The following is a 25,700-nucleotide window of genomic DNA, read 5'->3' on the forward strand; positions in this document are numbered from 1 at the left end:
AAAGAAGTCAGTCACAAGCTGGGCGTGGTGGCCCACGCCTGTAATCTCAGTGACTTGGGTGGCTAAGGCAGGAGGATCACAAGTGTGGAGCCAGTCTCTAGCACTTTGCAAGACCTGTCTCAAAATAAAAAATATAAAATAACAAAGACTTGGAGTGCAGCTCAGTGGTAGAGTACCCCTGGGTTCAGTCCCTCGTACAGAAAAAAAAAATGGTCACGAGGACTACATGTTGTATACTACATAAATGAAATGTCCAGATAAAAACCACTGATTTGTACATTTTAAATAGGTGAGCTTTAGAGTATGTAAGTTCTATCTCAATAAGCCTCTTAAAAATTCATTTTGAGATATATTAATTTCCTAAACATGCCTGTGAGTTTTCTTAAAGAACTCTGTTCTACATGTTTACACTGTTGGTGGGACTTTAAATTAGTACAACCACTATGGAAATCAGTATGGAGTTTCCTCAAAAGACTAGACATGGAACTACCTTATGTCTCAGCTGTACCACTCCTTGGTATTTATCCTGAAGAATTAAACAATTCTTACTATAGTGATACTTGCATACTCACGTTTATAGAAGCACAAATTCACAAGAGCCAAACAATGGAACCAGCCTAGGTGTCCATCAATGAATGACTGGATAAAGAAAATGTGGTAAATATACATTGGGGAGTTTTATTCAGACATGAAGAAAAATGAAATCATGTCATTTTGAAGGAAAATGAATGGGATTAGAGACCATTACGTTAAGCGAAATAAGTCAAACTCAGAAGGTCAATGGACATAGGTTTTTTTCTCATATGCAGAAGATAGGAAAAAGGAAAAGTGTGTGTGTAGTGGGGGGGATCTCACGAACATCAAAGGGAGATCAGTAGTGGAAAGGGACCTGGGAGTGGGAGGACGAGAGGGAGGGCAGAAGTGTTGGTAATGATATTGGCCAAATTATATCGTTATATTGTGTGCATGTATGAATATGTAACACAAATCCCATCATTATTACAACTAGAATGCATCAATAAAAAATTGTGGGAAAAAGAGAACTCTAGTGTCCCGGAAGTGAAGAGGCGTCCAAGCAGATTGTGGGGTATGTCAGAATTCTCAGCATTTGGGAACGAAAGAAACTTATTTTCTTTTTCTAACTTCCCTCAGCCAGCGCATCCCCCTTTCTCTTTTCTGGTCTCCCTGGGCCCATCCCCTTTCCTCGTTTCCTAGCAACCAGCTTCCTAGGGTGCGCTTCCTCAAGTCTCAGGCGTCACTTCCGCTCTGAGACAGGAAGTGGGGTCAGACCGGCTGCTTTCCCGGGCGTTCGGCGTTTGCTGCAAGCTGAAGTACGTCAAGTAGTGTTTTCCTGGGACTGGCTGGCGGTCACCAACCCCCCGCCCCGCCACCCCCGCCGGTTCTACCTCCCGGCCTGGTGGTGAGGCCTCGGAGGAGGGCTCGGAGGGGTCTAGCGACCCGTGCGAGAGGAAGCGAGGCTCTGGGACGCGGGGGCCTCCAGGGCGGGCGGGTAGGGGGCTGGCGGGGGCAGCTACTTAGGTGTCTGTGGAATCTTTTCAGTGTGCCTTGCCTTTCCTCTGCGGGCCGCCGGAGAGGAGATTGAGACATTTCTGCATTCCTTCCCTTACTTCTCACGTCCTGCCTTTGAAGGAAGACCCCCCAGAGAGACAACTTTCCCAGTTGCGGACGCCCTTCCACGCCCAGGCCCCCACTTGTCCTGCCATGACCTCACTGTGAGCTATTCAGCGATTTTTGACAGTTCCCGGACGCCTAGGGTAAAATGTTTATATTGCGTAGAGGTGGGGTTGGGGGACTTAATTTTCAGCAAACCTGATAACGCTGGGCAAATGTGTATTTTGGCTTTAAAAAAAAAAAAAATCTCTGGCTTGGTTTCTTGTTGCAAACCTGAGGAGTTGGCACTTTATTTGATTTCCCCCCCCCCCCCCCCTTGGCACTGGGGATTGAACTCAGGAGTGCTCTACCATCGGATTACTTCCCTAGCCTTTTTAATTTTTAAAATTTTTTGACAGGGTCAAAAGTTAAGTTAGTGAAGTTGGCCTGGCATTTGATCCTCCAGCTACTGCTTTTGGAGTTGCAGGGATTACAGGCGTGTGCCACCATGCCTGACTCTGCACCTTGTTTTAGACAGGTGGGAGAACATATTGGAATTAGACTGGAAGGGCCCAGGAGATACTGATTTTGTGGCTCTTAGCCTTACACTTTAAGGAACTCAGTGACCTACCTGTATTAGGTGAATCTTGGTTGTGAGCTTTTAATGTCTATCTTCCCCCCAAGAAAACTGCAGATTCTTAGCAAGGGCTGTGTCATATTGTATTTTTGTGACCCCCATAGCCCCAAGCACAGTAAAAAGTTCATGAATATTTTAAATCCAAATATCAGTAAATACACATTTTAACATTTTCAGCTTAATGTTGAGGGGATCTATGTAAGTACATTTGAGCTCCTAGAAAGGACCACATGAAATAACAGCATCTTTTTAGAAAAAATAGTAAGAGATCTGTGTAGTTAAATGTGTCTGAAGTTTAGAGATTGCTCAGAAAGCTAGGTATCATGCTCTCAGTGGAAGAGAAATATTGTACATTTATCTTTCTGGAAGAGACCAAATATTGTTTTTCTGTTTCTTTTCTCCCTTCTTTTTTTTTTTTTTTTTTTATTTCTTCTCTTCTCCCTCACTTGTTTTCTTTTAAATAGGTATTGTATCCTAAATTACTGACCCAGAAATATTGCCATCATGGGAAATCAACTTGCTGGCATTGCTCCTTCCCAGATCCTTTCTGTGGAGAGTTATTTCTCAGACATCCACGACTTTGAATATGATAAAAGCCTTGGAAGTACTCGATTTTTTAAAGTTGCTCGAGCAAAGCATCGAGAAGGCCTGGTGGTTGTAAAGGTCTTTGCAATTCAGGATCCCACATTGCCATTAACCAGCTATAAACAAGAGCTGGAGGAACTAAAAATCAGGCTGCACTCTGCACAGAACTGTCTTCCTTTCCAGAAAGCAGCAGAAAAAGCATCTGAGAAAGCAGCTATGTTGTTTAGGCAATATGTGCGAGACAACCTCTATGATCGCATCAGTACCCGTCCATTCTTAAATAACATTGAGAAACGTTGGATTGCTTTCCAGATCCTGACAGCTGTGGACCAGGCACACAAATCTGGAGTTCGTCATGGGGACATCAAGACTGAGAATGTTATGGTTACCAGTTGGAATTGGGTTCTTCTAACTGATTTTGCTAGTTTTAAACCCACTTATCTTCCAGAGGACAACCCAGCAGATTTCAACTATTTCTTTGATACTTCAAGAAGGAGGACTTGCTACATTGCTCCTGAACGTTTTGTTGATGGTGGTATGTTTGCTACTGAGTTAGAGTATATGAGAGATCCTTCAACTCCACTTGTAGACTTAAATAGCAATCAGAGAACAAGAGGAGAATTGAAGAGAGCAATGGACATCTTTTCAGCAGGTATTTGAGTTGGTCACATTTGCTTATTTGCAAATTAACAGTTCATTTGTAAATTAACAGCTCATTAAGCTTTTTAAACTGCCAAACATAGAAATGTAGCTTATTTTTAAGTTACCAGATGTTCAAAAATTAATTTCTTGGTATGTCCTCATATACCATTTCAGATAGAAGCATCATTCCTTCACTAGCCATGTTACATGTTACATTAATTATATTACTTTTAATATAACATTTAAAAGTATTTGTGTAATTCTAGTATAGTGTCAGATAGTGTTCTATCTGATGGATAATATATGTTACTCTTTTAAGATGACATTCACTTTGGTGTTTGCTATGGTGGTGATAAGCCTAGGGTGTTTTATTCAAACACATAGGTGCTTAAATAAGTGTACATGGGGGTTTGATGGGTAGAGAGGCAAGATCAGGGAAGCCTTCTATGAAAAGATTGACATTTAAATTGAGATGATTAGGGGTTAGTTTTGGTAGGGTAGTTTGTTTCAAGCAGAAAGTCTTGTTTATACAAAGGCTTAAAGAACAGAGCATGATATACTGATGTGTTAGGACACTTCAAGTAGATTAGTGTATCAGGAATATAGATAAGAAAGGGTGTGGCATGCCCATGCTAGTCTGTTGGATATGTGTTTTAGACAAAACATTGATAAAGCATAGGGAGTAAATTGCAGGGGATCCACACTGGAGACAGAAAACAATTTAGGAGAAAACTGTCACAATCTTGGTTAAGAATGATCGTGCCTGACTTAAGGTTATGGCAGAGTTGGAGGGAATAGACAGAAATGATAATGTTTAAGGGATAGTAAATAGAATTGTTAGGATTTTGTGACTAGGAGACAAAGTCATGAACATTCAATTCCTTTTGCTCTTGGAGAAACTGTGGATGGCAATGTTGGTCCTGAGATAGGAGACACATGAGGAAGAACAGGTAGGAGTGAAAAGATAATGAGGTCTGTTTGCTAGATAGTTGGTGGTGTCCAGAGAAGATACACAATAGGCTGTGAAAGTTTGGTGATGAGAAGAAATTGGAGATGAAGGTGGATATTTGGGAATTATTAAGCAATACTATTTGTAGCTAATGAAATGAGTTTGTAAGCCAAGAGAGTTTGTAGAGAAATGATTCTTGAGCTCTTTTTGGATCGCCTTAAAAAATTACTGGACTATGTCTCTGGTAAAATGTACCATGCATTCATATATTTTTTTTTCACGTATGCAGACCACATGAACCTGGGCTAGGGACTACAGGTTATCTAGGAACTTCTGGGATAAAGAGCAGAAGTGGATTGAAGATAGTATTCTGACACACCATATGAACTCTGGCTTCAGTGTAATTTCTGGTAAATTTTGTGATGATTTGATATAACCTTATTTTTAACCATAGGTTTACTCAAGAAAAAATATAAATTGAGCCAAATTTTAGATGATTTAGGAAAAGTAATATAATTAGTGAAGAATACTTTCATCTAGGAGAATGAATTGTTGCATAGAATTGCACCTATGTTGGTCCATTCAATTCACTAATCTGTTTCCCAAGATAACCCTGAGGAGTGTTCTTGATAGGATAGATTCAGCCTCCAGGTTGTAAATATGGGTTAATCTTTCCTAATCTTAAAATCTTTGACCCTTCCTAATAGTGCAAAATGTTTGCACAGTTGTGAATTTTGGGTAAGAAATATTCAGCTAGTAAAGAAAGTCTATGCAAATATTCCAAACTCTTCAAACAAACAAACAAACTCCTAAATACGGAACACTTCTGGTCCCAAGCATTTTGGAAAGGGATACTCAACATGTATAACAGGATTAGAAATTTAACATGAGGTGCGAGATTTCCAGAGCAAACATAAAAACCTGCCATGTGGAAAACTCTGGGTTTTGTCTCTTGAGAGGACCTAGTTTATTACATGTGGAACATACTTCCATTTCACTTAAAAAAAATACACACACACACACACACACACATTTATGTATAAACTGAATCAGAGTTAAACTTTGTTGACTAATACATTTATCTAAATTTTTATTGAACCATTTTTACTTTTTAAATTTATTAACTTTATAAATAATACTCCTTTAGCTTAGAAATCTGATTAGTTTCTAACTTCAGGGGATCATTCTCATTCATAGGTTTAAAATTTCAGGGGCTGGCAAGTTTATATTGATCCTTTTTGTGTGTATTATTTTGTACACTTCCAAATTCTTAACTCAGGGCTTGTTTTTGCAAACTAAAGAGTCCTGCATTTTGGCTAAAGGTAGGCCTTTCTGTTTGTTTGAAAAATAGATGGATGGCTTTTGTCTTACCTTCCAGAACTCTTAAGACTTGAATCTTTGAGTTCGGAATGTTGCTTTTTACCCCCTCAAGCTAGTATTCATGGTCCCTGACTACTGGTTTGGGAGAAGTGAAGTGTATGTATTCTGCTGACTCTGGTCACTTAATGAGTAGAGCCCTCTTTGAAATGGTTTGGTTTTCATCAGATTTTATATTTATCAGTGTCCCCCTGTTCCCCATTCTCCACTCCTGATCCCTTTTCTTCCTTTGCTGTATGTGTTTTGGTGCTGGTCCTCGTGTATGCTAACTAAGCATTCACTCTACCACTAAACTATAAACTATATATAGCTTCTGTGGTTTTTTTTTTTTTTTTTGGTACCAGGGATTGAACCCATGGGTGGTAACCATTGAGTCACATCCTCAGCCCTTTTTAGTTTAATTTTTATTATTTGCTTAGGCCTCGCTACTTGCTGAGGCTGGCTTTGAACTTGAAATCCTCCTGCCTCAGCCTTCCAAGTTGCTGGGGTTACAGGCATGCACCACAGTGCCTGGCTCTCCCTTGGCTTCCCCTCTGTTTTTTAATTGAATATTCCTTCTTTGGGTGTTATCTGATGTATCCTTTCTTTCCATTTATTTATAATTGGCATGAACTCATTAATTATTAATTTTTCAGCCGGGCATATTTGTTACTGTACTTAATTGTTTTGGTGTGCTGGTTGTTTCAGATTTGGCTTGTGGAATTCCCTTTCAGGCTGACTCTTTTTTTTTTTTTAATAATTTTAATATTTATTTATTTTTTTAGTTTTCGGCGGACACAACATCTTTGTTTGTATGTGGTGCTGAGGATCGAACCCGGGCCGCACGCATGCCAGGCAAGCGCGCTACCCTTGAGCCACATCCCCAGCCCTCAGGCTGACTCTTGTGTTCTTGTGACATACTCATCTTTTTTTTTTTTTTTTTAGCATTTCTTTTTGGCACAAGATACTGAATCTACCTTGTCTCAGTGAAAATGCAAGATAAGAAACTTAAGGGATATTTCCCCAAGGAACCTTAGCTCTTTTAGTGTGTATTGAATGATATTAAATGTTACCATATAGTGCTTATTGCTATTAGAGTGTTCTGTTACTTGGGTCTTACAGTAGACAGAGGTGTGGGAGAAAGGGCTTGGAAGCTTCTTGCCCTCTCTGGGCATGCCATCCTGCAGGAACCTTGCATTTGGGAAGCTATCCGAACCCTATATCTGAACCCTCTTTTGGATTTTTATGGAGAGTTCATTGCATAGGCATGATTGAAGCATGGACAACTGTGTCAAAATATGATTGGATAAAGAGTATAAGCTAATTCTAATAGACTGTGTGGGGATACCCAGGAAGGACTGGCTGCTTCAGTATTCTTCTTGGCCTTTCCGTGTAGAATTCCTCCTTCGAGGTTATGGGGCAGAACCCCTTTGGAATGAGGAGAGTCTTATGATGTACTCTTGGATAAGGATGGGTCAGAATTTCTTTTTGGCCAGCTCCATTTTGGCCCTCTTTTATTGTGTTTGTGATATCCTGATGAAATACATTTAGATCCACTGTTTTTCAATTTATTTTCATTCCCATTCTTACTGATTTAATTTTTTGAATGGGAATATCAGTATGCTTTTCAGAGTCAAATTACACTAAAAGTGAAGTATCCCTTCTAATCCCATTTTCCCCTCTCAGTGTATGTAACCAACTTCATTGTTTTTTGTTTTACCTTTTGGTGTTTTGTTTCTTTAAAGTAAGGAGAAAATATGCACATGCATGTTCACATATATACACACATGTATGTATACACATAATACAAATTTTTCAATTTTCTTTCTTACACAAAGTAGCATACCCTATATGCTCTTTTAAAAAATCTAACTTTATTGAGATATAGTTTACATACTATAAAATTTACCTTTTTAGATTGTACAATTCAGTGATTTTTAATATATTAGTAGAGTTGTATAACCATCATCACTAATTCTAGAACATTTTCAACACTCCAGAAGGAAAACCATTAGTACTCCCTTCTCATTTCCTCTCTCTCTATGGCCTTTAGCAACTATTAAAATCTCTCTACAGATTTGCCTGTTGTGGACATTTCATATGTATGTGGTCATACAATATGTGGCCTTTTGTTTCTGAGCTTCTTTTTTACTTAGCATGTTTCCAAGGTTTATCCATGTTGTGATGTGTTATGGGTGAATAAAATATTCCATTGTATGCTGGACATTGTGGTTTCCACTCTTGGGCTTTTTTGAATAGTGCTTCTGTGAACAAACATTCATGTATAGGTGTTGGTGTGAACTTATGTTTTCAACATCTTGAAATTGTGGGATCATATAATAACTTAATGTGCATTTTGAGAAATTATCAGGCTTTTTCAAAGTGGTGCCATTTTATATTTCCACCAGCAATGTCTGAGGCTTCAGTTTCTTTCTCTACATCCTTCTTGACACTTATCTTTTTAAATAGCAAATACAGTAGATATGAAGTAGTACTTAATATGGTTTTGATTTGCATTTCCCTAATAATGATGTTAAACATCTTTGTTTTGTTTTATTTTTGTGGTATTGGAATCAAGCCCAGTGCCTTACACATGCTAGGCAAATGCTCTACCATTGTCCCAGCCCAACATCTTTTCATATGGTTGTTGACAATTCATATATTTCCTTTGGAGAAACCTCTATTCAAATCCTTTGTCTTTTTAAAACATTTCTCTTGTTATTATGGAATTGTAAGAGTTTATGTATACTTGGACACAAGTCTGTTATCAAAGAAATGATTTGCAAGTATTTTCTCCCTTTCTGTATCTTTTTCCCCCACTTTCTCAGTGGCTAGAACCTTCAGTTCAACAGGAATAGAAGTGGTGAGAGCTGACGTCTTTGTTTTGTTCCTGATCTTAGGAAGAAAGCACTCCATTTTTCACGACTGTGTTATCAGCTATGGGACTTTTATATGTATCCTGTATCTGTTGAGTACTTTTACCATGAAAGTGTTGGATTTTGCAAATGTATTTTCTGTCTCCATGGAGATGATTTTGTGTCTCCCTATTATTAATTTACATTAATATGATATATTCATTTATTGACTTTCATATATAGGAGTTGCTTGCATTCCTAGAATAAATTCTACTTGGTTATGGTGTTTAATCTTAGATCCAGTTTGCTAATATTTTTCTTTTTTTTTTGAGAGAGAGAGAGAGGGAGAGAGAGAGAAAATGAATATTTTTTTTTAATATTTATTTTTTAGTTTTCGGCAGACACAACATCTTTGTTTGTATGTGGTGCTGAGGATTGAACCCAGGCCGCACGCATGCCAGGTGAGCGTGCTACCGCTTGAGCCACATCCCTAGCCCAAGTTTGCTAATATTTTGAGGATTTTTTGTGTTTATGTTGGCTTTTCTTTTTTTTGTGTTTTAAGGATAATTTTTTGAGCTATTTCTTATATTTTAATATTAGTACTTATAGTGGTGCATTTATTCTTCTGCTTTAGTTATATCCATTAAGTTTCTTATTTTTCATTTTTATTTCATTCATCTCAAAGTATTTTATAATTTTCTTTGATCTGTTTAGGATTATGTTAATTTCTATATATTTGTGAATTTTTCAAATTGTCTTCCATTTCACATTTCATATTTTATCGTGGTTTGAAAGGCATTGAATGATTTCATTCCTTTTAAATTTACTGAGTGTTACTCCCTTTTTCCACTACTCTGACAGAATACATGAGGCAGGCTACTTTATAAGAAAAAAAAAAAAAGAGACTTATTTTTGGTTATGTTTCCGTGGGGGGCGGGGAGTACAAGGTCAAGGGGCCATATCTGGTGCTGGCAGAATCCTGAGATAGTGCAGGGCTTCATATAGTCAGAAACAGAGTTTGTACATGTGTCTTTGTGTATCTGGTTTCTCTCCCTTTTCTTCTGAAGCTACCAGGATTTAATCATGAGGGCTCTACCCTAATAACTTGAATCCAGATTACTTCCCAGAGGCTCCACCTCTGAACATCATAGTCAGATACTAAGTTTTAATCCTCTTAATACCTCATAAAGATTGAAATTGAACATATGAGACACTTAAACCAATATCCAAACCATAGTATTGAGCCTTGTTATGTGGCCTAGTATAGGTCTGGTCTAGAGAATGTTCCATGTGCCCCTGAGAAAAATTTGCTTTTATTGAGTGGAGTGTTCTATTGATGTTTATTAGATCCAGTTGGTGTACAGTATTGTTCAGGTCTTCTCTGCCTTGTCAATTATGGTGTTTTTAATAGCATGGTTATTTTTTATTCTAAAAATGGAAATTTTTATTCTAAAATTTGACACTGTACAGATAAAAATTAATTTTAACAAATTTATTGGGTGTTATATGTCAGGATCTTAGTTGCTGTGAATTTTTCAGTGAACAAAATAATTATCTCTTCCTAATGGAGTTTACATTCTAGTGAATGTATAGACAATGAAGAAACACCATATAATCTAACAGTTGATGTTCTGGAGAAAAATAGTATTTTTCAGGGAAAAAGGAATGTGCTTTAAACATCTTTTAAATTTACATTAATATGATATATTCATTTATATCATATAAATATAATGATATTGTGGTGGTGTTTTGAAGTTTAAAACAAGTGATCAAAAAAGGCAGCTGAAATGTTATTTGAGTAAAGATCTGGAGTGGAGGTTTAAGCCACCAGATACGTGGGAGAATAGTATTTAGGGCAGAGACAACTTGCAAATATGAAGACTGTGAGGTTAGGCTGTTTAATAGTTTCTTTAAGACTTAAATGCATGTCATATGATGATTCAATTAAATTTTTTTTTTTCTTTTGGGAATGTAGATGCTTTTTAAAGTTTCTGGTTTGAAGAATATCTTAGTGCAAAATAATTGAGTTATTTCTTCTTTCACCTCAAATTTTACTGCCACATGTCTTAGTATTTCACATTTCATATTTGTTCATTTATTCATTTTCTCTCTCCCTTTCTAGAATGAAAGGTTCATGAGGGCTGGGATTTTATATACTACTGGTACCTAGTTTATAGTAGAAATCATTCAGCTTTTTGTTTAATGATGAATAAATGAATCACCAGACATGACTTCTTAGCAGATCCTCGTGAACTTAAAATATCTATATGTCTCTACTCAGAAACAGTTTCTAGTGACTTTTTGTTACGAATATATGTATATATAAAATATATTGTATGATATCACCATTTTAAATTATAGAATTGGAAAGTAATTTTACAAAAGGTACATTTACATAAGTAATTTTACGTTAAAGGGAGATAAATTAAGTGCCCTTTTTTTACTTTATACTCTAGAAATGATCAAGCAGTAGATATCTATTTTACTCTAGTTATATGTTGCATTAAAAATTTGAATTCATTTTATTTGGGGTTTGGCATTTTGAGTTTTATGAATTTTCTGAATTCTGGCCTATATTGCATGATCTCTTGCTTCTCATTTCTAATGGAATGATATCTGCTGTTTTCCAGGTTGTGTGATAGCTGAGCTTTTTACAGAAGGTGTACCATTATTTGATCTCTCTCAACTTTTGGCTTATAGAAATGGACATTTTTTCCCTGAACAAGTGCTAAATAAAATTGAAGATCGCAGTATCAGAGAATTGGTAACTATGTTACAAATATTTGCCTTAGAGTCTTTATAGGACCGTGTCCCTGCCTTTGCATTTGTCTGCTCTTGGAATGTATAAATTTGGAAAAAAGCAGTAACAATAGATGAATACAAGTAGCCTATTATTACTTTATTAGGGAGAAATATACTGATGTTTTTCCTGTTGTGTGCAGAGATCATTTGACTTAAAAAAAAAAGAATCTGTTATCTGTTTTCTTTTATAATCTTCATCTATGTTTTAGATAGATTTGCAAATAGGTGCCTGGATTTTAGAGAGATTATCCTACATAGAGCTTGCAAGTAAGAAAAGAAGGAGACAGGAAACATCAATTTGAATATAATACAATAGTGTAGGGCCATTTCATATAAAATTGAATTAAGGCAAGCCTGGAAGAGGATTTATAGAATCAAAAATTCGTATAGCAGAACAGGCATGAGAAATTCTATGGGTGGTCACTTAAAACACACACACATTACTGTTTGAGGACATCTTTGTTTTTGTTTTTTTTTTTTTTTTTTTTTTTTGTATTGGGGATTGAATTCAGGGTCACTTAACCACTGAGCCACATCCCCAGCCCTTATTGTATTTTATTTTGAGACAGGGCCTCTCTCAGTTGCTTAGGGCCTTGCCAAGTTGCTGAGGCTGGCTCTAGAGATCCTCCTGCCTCAGCCTTCTGAGCTACTGGATTACAGGTGTGCTCCATTATGCCTGGCTGAGGATATCTTTTTTAAGTTAGTCATATAGTAACTGATGCTTGTTATAATGACTTTGATTCATGGAAAAGATGATGGTGAATTTAGAATACTCTTTAAGACAGTAGGGAAATATAGAATATAATTTCTCTTAAAAGTGGTAAATATTAAAAAAATAAGATGCTTCTGCAGAAGCCACTTTAGCTCATATGCAGTAAATAGTACATTGGATTATAAATTGGCATTCCTAACTTTTTTGGTCTGTGAATGTGGCATTTATTAATTTGGCAAAGTAACTTCATATGTCTTTGGGCCAACATTTTCTTAACTGTTAAGGGAGTAAATTTGTTTAATCTTTAAGACTTAATCCAAATGTGAAGGTAATTGTTTTAGGTTACTTTTCAACATAGTAATATGTAATATAGAATATAATCAGAAAGCTCAAATAACCAGATACATCTTTATGATATTTTATATCTTTAAGTAATGGAAAGTTTAAACTATATTCTATTAAAAATTTTGTTTCCTATTTACTAGAGTAGAGGTGGAAAGGTGAGGGTGGGAAATGGTGATTGAAATCAAATTCCTTGCATGTATGATTTTGTCAAACTGAACCCAAATACTAAGTATAATTATAATGCTCTAATAAAAAATAAATAAAAATTTTTATTTCCTTATGATACTAGAAAACAGAATAAATTCAGATTAGGTATGTATTGTTTCTATTGTTCACAGAATTTAATCTCTCTCTCTCTCTCTTTTTTTTTTTTTTGAGTAACAGGGATTAAACTCAGGGGTCAGGAGTACTCAACCACTGAGCCACATTCCTAGCCCTATTTTGTATTTTATTCAGAGACAAAGTCTCACTGAGTTGCTCAGAGCCTCACGGCTTTGACTCTCGATCCTCCTGCCTCAGCCTCCCAAGCTGCTGGGATTTCAGGCGTGCGCCACCATGCCTGGCTTAATATCTCTTTTACATTATTTTTTATTTTTATTTTTTGTGGTGTTAGTCATTGAACCCAGGGTCTTGTATGTGCTAGGTATTACTGAACTATACCTCCCGTCCATCTTTAACATTATTTGAAAAATTCAAACCAGTGATTTCACTGGGATGTGTTGGCCAGTGGTAAAGAACTTGCTTACCTTTCCCAAGGCCTTGGGTTTAATTCCCAGTACTGCAGAGTAAACAAAACAAATACCCTCCACATATTCCCCTTTTGACTAGATCCTAGAGATATACTTAAACTGTACATTATTTCTTTGGATTTTTTTTAATATATAATATATTTTAGTTGTAGTTGGACACAATACCTTTATTCTACTTTCCATTTTTATGTGGTGCTGAGGATTGAACCAAGCGCCTCGCACGTGACAGTACAGTTTTAAACTAGAGATCTGAACAGGACATATGTAAATGGAGTTCAAGGTTTCTATGATTCCTTCTATAATTGTATATAATTTTTATTTGCAAAAATTTTGTTTATATATTTTTCTCTGGAGAAGATCCATTGCTTTTCTTAGATTCTCAGTAGTGTCATCTGCTCACAAAAGTTTAAGAATCTTTGAATTGTAGGTGTCAACATATTATTACCCTGTTTTAATAAATGGGGAATGTTATATGTCAGGACTATCTGTAACACATTAGTATGTAATTTCCTTTTACTTTCTAGGATGATAGTAGAGTTTTGTATTTTTTTGTATTCAGGTTCTGAAAGTAGTTTGTGAGATAAAGATTGAGGATAGTCAGAATTACCTCAGAAACCCTTTAAGTCACATGTAAATTGCCCTTATAACTTTCATCTGGTTTAATTTCCTGTTCTTAAATCTATTTTTATTCCCTTTCTCCCCTTGGTATAGGTAACTCAGATGATTCATCGAGAGCCAGATAAACGTTTAGAGGCTGAAGATTACTTAAAGCAGCAGCGTGGCAATGCCTTCCCTGAAATATTTTACACTTTCCTTCAGCCTTACATGGCTCAGTTTGCTAAGGAAACTTTTCTCTCTGCAGATGAGCGTATTCTTGTTATACGAAAGGATTTGGGCAACATTATTCACAATCTCTGTGGACATGATCTACCAGAAAAAACAGAAGGAGAGCCTAAGGAAAATGGGCTGGTTATCTTGGTGTCTGTTATAACATCCTGCCTACAGACTCTTAAATACTGTGATTCCAAACTTGCTGCTTTGGAACTTATTCTCCATTTGGCCCCAAGATTAAGTGTAGAAATCCTTTTGGATCGCATTACTCCATATCTTCTGCATTTCAGCAATGACTCTGTTCCTAGAGTGAGGGCTGAAGCCTTGAGGACATTGACCAAAGTTCTTGCTCTTGTCAAAGAGGTTCCTCGCAATGATGTCAATATCTATCCAGAATACATTCTGCCAGGCATAGCCCACTTAGCCCAAGATGATGCTACTATTGTTAGACTAGCCTATGCTGGTAAGATTTTATTGTCCAGATTGTAGCTACTCAGATATTTTTAAAGTTAGTGACTACAATACCTCTGATTTTTCTGATTTCTTTGGAAATTACAAGTGTGAGCTTGGCTCTTTGAACTATCTGTGTAAATTTTAATGTATTTATAGCTAATCTTATTCCTGGGATTCAACTTTTGTGTGTTCTTCCATTTTTGAAGTAGTTAGAATTATCAAGTAAAAAAGTATAAAATACAAAATCTTATGCTTTTATTGGTAGTGTTATATTTAACTTGGAATAAGGCTAATGTTTACAACTATGTGCTTCTGATCTAGTGTTTCTAGGCCTTTCTGATGTTTCTCAGAACAAATCTACTTGTGTAGCTCTCAGTTTTAGGTTATAACAGTCTACTATTGAAAAAGATTAGTTTTTTGGAGTAATTTTGTATTCAAAGAAACTAGCATACTTTCTGAATTTTAAGGTCCTTCTTCTAATTACTCTAGTGCTTAGGGTGTGTAGTTTCTTTGTGATGAGGTGCTATTACAAACCACTACCTATTTCACTTGCAATTCTTACTCAAAGGTAGTGATACAGATTTATATTTTTAGCTCCTAAAGTCAATTCTGAATGCTTATTTTAATATAGAAAATGTCACTGAAACATATGTAGTATTATAATTTATTTTGTTTTCTGATGGAAGTCAGAGCTTCTGTTTTGAAGTCTTTGTAAAGAGTACATAGGTTGTATATAGTCGTAATTTTGTCACTTTTTTGAAAGAAACTTGCTTAGTTTATTCATTTTATGATTTGCCTGCCACTGTTTTAATGGAGCATGTAAAAAATGGTCTTTAGGCGCTAGTCTTATCTCTAGGCTCATCTGCAAAGGGATTGGTGGTTGTTGGGTGTTTTTCTTTTTCCATACGTATATAGTTATTTATACTTATCTCTGCCTGTTTGTTTATTTTTGGTTTCTGTTTTTCATAATTGTATAGGTATAAACTTTAGGTCTAGAAATCCAGGATTTCTTTAAGCACAGTAGAGCTTATTATTTATAACAAGCATATTTATAATTCATTTGGCAAATGTAAATAATGGAACAGAGAAAACCAAGTTAGATAACAGAAAAGTTTATAAATTTAAAAAATTAAGTTGTATTTTTCTTTCCAGGGTTTTATGATCCTTTAAGGCCTAGTGTATTCCATGTGTTTTGATGTATAGGTGCCATAGTAACGTATTGATACCTGATTACTATTAACCATAGCATAATAGCTGCTGTTTATTACAAATCCTCCTAGGTGTCAAGGAACCTACTGCTCAAGATTGTTGCAAGGATTAGTTGTGAGTTGAAGCAGCTTTAAGTAATAAATGTTACAGTGTCTTCATTTTAAAGGTTAGGAAATTGGGATTAGAAGAGCCTAAATAACGTGAACCAAGTCTGTGTGATCTAATTCTCAGTTCTTAGAGCTGCTCGGTTAGATATTGGTTTCAAAGCAGTCCTGCTTTTCCGGTCTTCTGGATCTTAATGGTGACAGTCCATGATAACCCATGGTCATTGTCAGTACCTTTCATTGTTCCTTCATGGCCCAGTGCATGATAAAGAAGCTTTTTAAAGGAAGAGATAGTCTATTTGATTAAGTATAATTAAACCATACATGTCAGTCATTATAAAGTTTAAAATCAATGTACTTTTTTTTTTGATCTCAGAGATACTGACATAGATTTCTGTCTTGTTTAAAATGAACTTTCAAGTGTGTTGTGTTTATGGACCTACATGGGGAAATAATCATAGATCTACTCAGATTTTAAAAGTGCCCATGGAAGTAAGAGACTTTTCCTAATAAAGACATATATATATTTGGCCCTCCATAGCCATGGGTTCCTCCTCCATGGATTGAACCGACTATTGATTGCCTAACATGTACAGACTTTAAAATCATCGTTCCCTAAACAGTACAGTGTAACAAGTATTTATATAGCATTTAAATAACATTATATAGGCATTAGAGTTGCCTGCAGATGAATTAAAATATATGAGAGGATATGCATAGATTTATTTATTATTTTTACATAAGAGACTTGAGCATCCACAGATTTGGGTATCCAAAAGGGGTTCTCGTACCATTCCTCCATGGACACCAAGGAACGACCATACTCTTCACAGTTGGGGTATTTATCTAGAATTCTGACTTACTACCAGTGTATGGCCAAGAAATTTCCTGTGTTTAGGGTGAGCAGGCATTATAGGTCATTAAAATCTTGCATACTTAACGTTTAGTATTGGATCTGTTCAGGGTGGTGTTGAACTCAGAATGGTGGGGAGTGAGAGCCCAAGATGAAAATAATCACTGTATTTAACAGGCAAAAACCTCAACTATTATTTAGGGTGCATTTTTAATTTCATAGATTTTTTAAAAAGTAGGGAAGACGTCAGTTTTAAGTTTAAGTAGGTCAACTTTATGTTCAGTTCTTCATTGCTAAGAAGGAAAAGTACAGTCTTTGTGTCCTATGTTAAGCATAGAAATGGGAATGCAAGGGAGGATACAGATACTGGAATAAATAAAAATGGAAGGACTATGAAAATACAAGTGAAGAGTAGATATAATTGATAGTAAACATGATAGTAGAAATTACTTTGTTCCACTAAGAACTTCAGAGTATCACTTTCAAAGCAGTCATTTATTCAATTTGACAGTGGCTCTTTAAGGTAGCTGTGATTCCCATTTATGTGTGAAGAAAGCCAGATTCAGATTGTTTAAACAGCAAGCCAGTAAGTGGCAGGGTGTAGATTTGAGTCCAGGTGTTTCTGATTCCAAAGCCCAGCTTGATGTTATTTTAATTTAAAATTTTCTATGTTAGTCTAATAAATATCTCTGACCTGCCAAGTAATTTTTAAAGGGTAGGCCTTTGTAGAAGAATTAAGCTCCCCCTCATTATATTTGTGTGTCTGTATTGGGTTATTTTTATTATTTTAAATAAAGCTGATGTTTCATTGTTAAAACCAGCAGTTTGGAGATAGTTGTAGATTATGAAATTAGTTACTGAAAATTTGATTAGTTAAATTGAAAAGTCCTAAGTTTCCCCTTAGTTTTATGGTTATTACTTACAATTATAAAGACTTAGGAAAAGTTGTAAGCATCACAAATGTTTACAATTATAATTATTATAAATTTTCTCCCTCTTTATCTTACAGAAAACATAGCTCTACTGGCAGAAACAGCTCTGAGATTCCTGGAATTAGTACAGTTAAAAAATCTCAACATGGAAAATGACCCTAATAGCGAAGAAATAGATGAAGTTACACATTTGAATGGGAATTATGACACAGGTTGTGTAATTTTTTCACCTAAAATTCCTATTAGATTGAATTGCTAAAACTGTCATTTGTAGTTTTTATGGGAGATGAAGAAATTGCAGATATTTGGATAGGATGGGTCCTTTGTGATTGTTTTTTTCTAACCTTGTACATACATTGTTATTTAACTGGAAAATAATCAGCTAGACACCCTAGATTCCAAACTTAATTGTTTTTCAGCCAGAATTGATGTATGTGAACAGTAAAGCTAGCTGAATTATTAAATTCTCAAAAAAAAGGAAACATAGCTAGTGAATCTAAACCTTTTCTTATGTCAGTACATTTTGAGTATCCTTAATCACAAATTGCTTATATTTTATACTGTGTGATTTACTTATTAAAACCCATTGCATTTATTGTAAAGAACAGATGTCATGATAAACTCACTGAAGTTGTGTCTTTGATTTTCCTTTCTTTGTTTCTTTTTTGTGCTGAGGATTGAACCCAGGGGTCCTCTGAGCTACATCCCCAGCCCTTTTTATTTTTTATTTTGAGACAAGGTCTCATTCAGTTTCTGAGGCTGGCCTTCAACTTTAATCTTCCTGCTCAGCCTCCCAGTAGCTGGGATTATAGGTGTGCATCATCATACTTGGCCTCTGTCTTGATTTCCACACAACTTTTAACAGGTTTTTAGCTAATATTTGAGTGGAAGATTTAGAAGTAAAATCATATCTGCTCCAAGGTGATTTTAGTTGAAGACAACTAGAGAAATCTTGTTTATGGATTTTTATGTATAGACAATTGTGATAGCAGTTGGACCTTTGTAGACAGTGAATTTAGATATTAAAACTTTCGAGGAGTTAAATCTAAAGTTTTTCTTACTGTTGAGTATGTAACTTTGCGTAGTGACCTGTTCACCTTTTGCCTTGGTAGTAGCTGGATGGAGCAGGAGTAGTTTCTGCTTTCTTTCCTTTAGTCAACAAATATTTGTTAAACATATTCTGGGCATCAGTCAATTATGAACCTGCTCTAAGTACTGGGGATATAGTAGTGAATAAAAGAATGATCTGTACTCTTGAACTTTTAATAAATGGAAGATAGGCTAAGTAAATAAATGAAAAGGGATAAGATGAGTAGAAGATAAGTTCAGAAAAGGTGGCTGAATAAATGATATAAAGCCTTGACAGGATTGGCAGTATGTTTTCTGGCTTTCTAAAATAATAAATCAACATTTGAAAATGCTTTCTAAACATATTGCCTAGTACCATTATATTTATTATATCCAGAGACAGTCTGATCTTTTTCAAGTTCTTGATTAAGTCATTATTTTGGAGTAATGTTTACTTTCTGGTACTTCCCTCTCATTTTCTTCTTAAATTCATAAGTAGAGATATTTAATTAGATAGTAACATACTTATAGCATCTGCTTATTAGGATATTCTTCAATTTACATTTTAGTTGCCCATTCATCAGAATGTGGAAGAGTGGAAAAGCATAGTGATTATAGACTATACAAAGTGGCTTCATCATCCTGTTATTCCAAGGAGTAAGAAAGAAGGCCCAGTCTAAAAATTGATCCTTTTTTTTTTTTGGCAGAACTCCAAGCCTTACATGAAATGGTCCAGCAGAAAGTTGTCACTTTGTTAAGTGACCCAGAAAATATTGTGAAACAGACTTTAATGGAAAATGGAATAACAAGGCTGTGTGTATTCTTTGGACGTCAGAAAGCCAATGATGTTTTGTTGTCCCATATGATCACTTTCCTAAATGATAAGAATGATTGGCATCTGCGTGGAGCTTTCTTTGATAGTATAGTCGGTATGTTGTTAAGTTAATGAAATTTCAATTTTAAAATGTAATTGTTTTTGTTTAATATAAATTCATCATCTGCTAACTCTGCAACTTGGAAGCTTTTGAGGGAAAGATGTTGGTGTGTAAAATTAAATAAACCCCCACAATGATAAAAGATTATTCCTAAAAAGTTAAAAAAAATTATTTTTAATGACTTGGGGGACTAAGGCCAGAGCAACACAAATTTGGGGTCAGCCTCAGTAATTTAGCAAGGCCCTAAGGAACTTAGCGAGATTGTGTCTCAAAATAAAAAATAAAAAGGGCTGGGGATATGGCTCAGCACCTTTGGGTTCAATCCCTAGTACCAAAAATAAATAAAATTGATATTTAAGATTAATAAATTATACTTTTAAATACTTATTCAAGCTGAAGGATAGGTAAATAATATTACCAAATTCATTAATGAGAATTCTTAATATTTTTGTTTTCATGTTGCATTTAGATGATGTATTTTAGTTAATCAAAAGTGCTTTTGTAATTGAACTATCAGTCCAAGTGAAGGAATAGCATGTGCTTATTGAAATCTGTGTTTTAAAAGAATAATTACCTGGGAAATATCATGAAATATTGTTAAAGTATGTGAAGTAGGTTGTGAGTCTTAAAGTGTGATCCCAGTTGTTTAAATGTAAAAAAAAAAACAACACAAATTCTGTTTGTAATAAAGACAGTTATACTAAAGTATAAGAGTGATTATTTCTTGGTCTGAGATAGTAGGTAATTGTTCTCTATATTTTCTATGTCAGGTTTTCTACAGTGGATATGGATTACTTTTAGAATTAGAAAATAGTTAAAATATAATTATGGTTGACAGTCTATTAGAAAGTTAAAATTTATACACTTGGCTTTGTGTAAACTGAAATTTTTTTGAAAAATTAAGCAACTCTTTTTGTTTTCTTTCATTTTGCAATCTTGATTTTCAAATTTATCAAAGAAGACAGGCATGTTTAATTTAGTAATATAACTCCTTTTACATTTAAATTCAAAATTATAAATAAATGAATTGGATTTTGTTTGAAGTGTGTTAAATCATGCTTGAGATAGGATTTAATATTTTTTGAATAATATTGATTCCTTTCTTGTTAGATGTTCTAATCTTTCCAATTTTAGGTTAGGTCACTTATGATATGTTATATGCTAAATACAGATCCCACGTGATCTGTTACCTCCAAAAGGTTAAAAACTCTTCTACACATTGGAAATTGTGCCTGGTGATATATACTCTTTCATGATATAGCAGAAAGCTAAGGCTTTAAGTTTTGGCTTTTAGTAATGTAGGAAAGTAAGTGCTATAAGGTTTGCTGTTGGATTTTTTTTCCTTAAAAAAAGATTAGAGTAAGATATATTCCATTCTTGTGTAAATATTTTGATAGATTCTACTGTCATGTATAATTAAAAAGAATAAATAAAAAAAATAATAAAATTGAAAGGGCTAGAGTACATGTAGTTCAGTGTTAAAGTGCACCAGGTTTAATTCCTGGTATTAAAACATGAAACTAAATAAAATTTTAAAAAATAAAACGAAAGAAACCTATGTGGCAATGAGATTGTTATTTCTGTAAATGCTATCATATAATGTTTTGGGAAAAAAGGATACTTTCTGATTTGAAAACCTTTGGAATTCTAGCTTTTTTGTATGTTATTATTAAGGGAAATTTCTGTAATTCTCTTTTTCTGACATCTTTGTTTTGTTTTTATTTTTGCATTAGTTTATTGATGCATTTATCAGATTTGCATTTAGGAATCTGTCCACCTCAGTTCCTGAATATATTATACTTTGCTTCTCACATCTTTTTGTCTTTCTTGCTTCTTTTTTTCCTTCTTCCAGATAATCTTATTTCTTTTCTTAGAAAATAATGGTCCCAGAACTTCCCCCATTTATTGATCAATTCATATGTGTTTTGAAGTATATATTAGTTCTTTTTCAATAAAAATTAATTTTCATTGATTATTTATTTGTTTATAAAAACCATACATACATGCTATAGAAAGTTTGGAGAATACAGAAACCAAGAAAGCAAGCAAATATTTCTAACCCTGCATCCTGCATACAAACTTTTTAACGTTTTGGCGTTTTTTTCCTACAGGTCTTTCTTTTTTCTTTCTATCCCATCTGTCCTATTCTGTATGTATTAATGGTCAAGAGCAGGCACTGTGGAAACAGACTCGGAGTTCAAGTTCTAACTTGGTCTCTTATTAAGTTTGTTGTTCTTGGGAAAGCTATTTCAATCTTTTTTGTGCCTTAGTTTCCCTATCTGTAAAATAGAGATAAAATATCCATTTAATTGTTTGTTGTGAATACAAAGTAAATTCACAAATGTAGTAATGCCTGATATATAAGTGCTATGTATAATATTACTTCTTAATTTAATTTATTGTTTTTAAAACTTTTCTAGTAACATTTTAAGCATATCTAAATGTCATTAAATTCTTTGAAATCATAATTTAATAGATCTAAATTATTTCATTGTATAATTTTATCAGTTCATTTAAGCCTTATTGAAAGTTTATATTATTTTTATTTTTAATCATGTTAAAAGATAGTCTTTTACATATTTATTTGATTAAGTAAAATACTTAGGTATTTAAGTAGAGTCATGTGCTGCTTAATGGAGTTACATTCTGAGAAATGCACCCTTAGGTGATTTCATCATTTTCAGATGGGTGTACATATGCAAACTAAGGGGCGTCTGTAATGTCACAAGGTGATATAATCCTGTGGGACTACTGCATAAGTTGTTGATTAAAACATTATTTTTGGCATATGATTGTATTTATTTTTGTTTATTTTCTTAGGATAGATTAAATATTTTAATTATTGAGTTAAAGAATACTAATATGTTTTTAAAACTTTTGTCACATTTTACAAGTTTTTCAAAAAGATTATGTCACTTTCCACTCCCATCAACATTAAATGTTGCCCATCCTTGCAGCAAAGGAATAGGCTTTCCTTAAGTTGTGCTTGTTGGAAGGATAAAATGATAATGGGGTTATATTTGACATGTATTTCTCTGCTTACCTATCAAATTGGAAAATTTTTTTATTTCTTATTTTATGTTTTTTAACTCATTATTTTGACCCTTTTTTTCTGATGGAGTTATTTATGTGTGTTGATTTTTTTTTGTCTTTTATATATACACATAATGAACATTAACTTTTTATCATCTTAAAGGCACATACTTCTCTCAGTTTGTTTTAACTTGATGATATTTGTTTTTATAGACTTTCTTAAATCGAATTTTATGTAGTCAACTTATATGATCTTTTGCTCAGTGATTTTTTTTTTTTTTTTTGCTTTTATACTTTTTCCCATTCCAGAATTAAATCAATCTGTTGTATGCTTTTCTTCTTCTTGCTTTATTTTGGAAATTTGCTGGTTTAATTGTTTTTTTTTTTTGGCGAATACAATCTAAATTTTATTTTCTTAGTAAGTAAGCCAGGTTCTCCAATAGTATTTATCAAACACTTTGTTTTGGTTTGTGAAGTTTTCTTTATCACCTGTTGTATTCTTCTATTAGGGTCACTTTTCTGGGTATACACTCTATTCCATAGATCTTCCTATTTTGAACACATATTATATTTACATTATTATATAATCAATATTAGTATCTGGTAAAGTAAATTTCCAGATGTTGTTTCTTCATTTCCATAATGTTCTTCATTTCCATATATGTTTAAGCTTATTGTACATTTCAGCTAGTCAAGTTTCTAAATGACCCACTGCTGGAATTTTTGGTAGTATTTTTCCTTTTATTAAAGGAAACATTTCTGAAATTACTTTTTGTCACAAGGGAAATATACTTTTGTAAGTTATCTAGTTTATTCAAAATATATAATGTAATATATGGAAGGCAGTAGTTGTGATTTACAGAGGCATACTACCCAGGTTTGTGTTTGGGGACTTTTGTCTTCAGATGATTTGTTACCAGTATTTCTAAATAATATTTTCATAATACTGTTTTCAGTATTATAAACTTTCAATGCTATCTCTTGAATTTTTTTCTATGCCAGATGAAGATTGAACTGACTCCTAACCATGCCTTGATTTCTCTTCCCTTGTCAGTTTTTGAATTGTCAGTTGATTATTATCTTCCAGAGTGCTTTAGTTTTGTTTATTGTTGTTATAACGTTATGTAATTCAGACTAGTCTTATTGCCCTACTTTTAATTTGTACTACAAGAGGATTAATGCCTTCTTTTCTTTCTCTCCAGTTGACTTCTCAATAGTAATTTCATGGTCATAGGATAATATTTACCTTCTGTTTTGTAATCATAGTAACATCTTTTGTGCTTTGTGTAGACTTGAGTCTAAAGGTTGAGAACAAAATTTACATGATTATGAATGTAATTTTTTTGAATGTAGAGCCAAGTAGTATATTTATTTCACCACAGTCCGAGTTCCAAGAACCTTCCCTAACTTGAGCTTGTGTGTAGCAATGTCAGTAGATTATACTATTTTCCCTCTTTCTGTGACTATATTACACATTTTAATTTATTTAATGTTAAGTTTCTTTTATTTGTCCAGGAGTTTTAGATTCCTTTGTCTTCCTTTTTTAGAGAAAAATAATATACTATCTTCATATTTATAATATTTAGCTTCATTCTTAACGATTTTATTTGTTGCTTATAATCTATTTCACTTTTTTTCTTCATGACATTCTTGAAGTTTATTGGCTTTTATTTATAATTTGGGATGACTGAGTTCTGGGTTTTTGTTAGCATCATCTTTTTTCCCCCCTTGAATTCCTAGCTTACATCTACCATTGTTCACATTTTCCATCTTCTTTATTTCACTGGAATTTATCCTCAAACATTTTTTAGGAAGGATTGCATGAGAAATAAACCTCTGTAGTCCTTGCATGTCTTGAAATGACTTAACTTTTTGTTTTCTTATTTGACAGTTTGAGTATAGAATTGCTTTCATAACTTTGAAGGTCTTGCTCTGTTGTCTTCTAGCTTCCATTGATGCTGAAGATCATCTGATGGCAGTCTGATTCTTCTTCCTTTTTAGGAGACCTATATTTTCCTTTTTGTAAGTTTTTAGGATCTTTGCATTTTCTTGATGTCCCAGAATTTCTTGATGATTTGCTTTGGTATGGGTCTTTTTCATTTATTATGCTGGGTAGGAAGTGCAGTGTTTTTTCCTGAGTTGTTGATCAATATATTTGGCTTTTGATTAATTTTAATGTTTTATATAGTGATAATGTATACTTTCAGGTATTGAGTAATTATCTAATGTTGCTCTTCATTTTCAGGTGTTGCTGCCTATGTTGGCTGGCAAAGCTCCTCGATTCTCAAGCCCCTGCTGCAACAAGGTCTCAGTGATGCTGAGGAATTTGTTATTGTGAAAGCTCTTAATGCACTTACCTGTATGTGCCAGTTAGGACTACTACAAAAACCCCATGTCTATGAATTTGCCAGTGATATTGGTGAGTTTCTGTTTTGAAAACTTAGAATGGGAAAATCAGGGTATGGGAATAATTTCATAAAATTTCTATTGTAACTTTATCATTGTAACTTTATTATTTTAAGTATTGATTGTGTGTGTATGTGTACATTTATGCATGCATGTATGCAAGAGACAGGTGGACTTATTTCCTTCATCTCAGGTTGGGAAGTATTGTTTTGTTTTCATCAGTTGTTAAATCTTTGTGACCATTGAAAAAACTCAGTGTTTATTATTATTTTTTTAAACATGATATGCATAAGGTGTTTACTATTCTGAAGATTAAGTGTATTTTGGGTTGTAGCTCAGTGGTAGAGCACATGCTTAGGAGTTATGAGGCCCTAATTTCAATCCCCAGTACCAAAACAAAATAACCCCAAAACACCTTAGTCCAGTACGAAAACAAAATAACCCCCAAACACCTTAGTTTTAGGGCACTTGACCATTATTCAAGTTGACCACTGGATGTGAAAGATTGTTTATGACATCTGTTCTTGCATTGTTTGGTAGTAAACAATTCATAGTATTGAAAGTACTATTAGTAATTTTATGAACCAGTGGAAGGAATTTATTCCTTGAGCTTTATACAAGGATCTGTTTTTC

The 25,700-nt window shown here is 34.1% G+C and overlaps 1 protein-coding gene across 2 annotated transcripts in view; it reads left to right on the forward strand.

Annotated features, from left to right (window-relative positions):
* The first annotated feature begins 1,269 nt into the window (after nucleotides 1-1,269).
* The window catches only part of Pik3r4 (phosphoinositide-3-kinase regulatory subunit 4), a 73,036-nt gene continuing 48,605 nt past the window's right edge, over nucleotides 1,270-25,700 (forward strand). For both annotated transcript variants that reach the window (XM_027933829.2, XM_027933830.2), the window contains exons 1-8: nucleotides 1,270-1,331; nucleotides 1,561-1,775; nucleotides 2,713-3,485; nucleotides 11,266-11,399; nucleotides 13,955-14,537; nucleotides 17,703-17,837; nucleotides 19,401-19,622; nucleotides 24,907-25,080. In XM_027933829.2, coding sequence (XP_027789630.1) covers nucleotides 2,753-3,485; nucleotides 11,266-11,399; nucleotides 13,955-14,537; nucleotides 17,703-17,837; nucleotides 19,401-19,622; nucleotides 24,907-25,080 — 1,981 coding nt within the window. In that variant the 5' untranslated portion in view covers nucleotides 1,270-1,331; nucleotides 1,561-1,775; nucleotides 2,713-2,752. The remainder of the gene's footprint in view (nucleotides 1,332-1,560; nucleotides 1,776-2,712; nucleotides 3,486-11,265; nucleotides 11,400-13,954; nucleotides 14,538-17,702; nucleotides 17,838-19,400; nucleotides 19,623-24,906; nucleotides 25,081-25,700) is intronic.

This window comes from Marmota flaviventris, chromosome 8, assembly GCF_047511675.1.
Source record: "Marmota flaviventris isolate mMarFla1 chromosome 8, mMarFla1.hap1, whole genome shotgun sequence".
Lineage (NCBI taxonomy): Eukaryota > Metazoa > Chordata > Mammalia > Rodentia > Sciuridae > Marmota > Marmota flaviventris.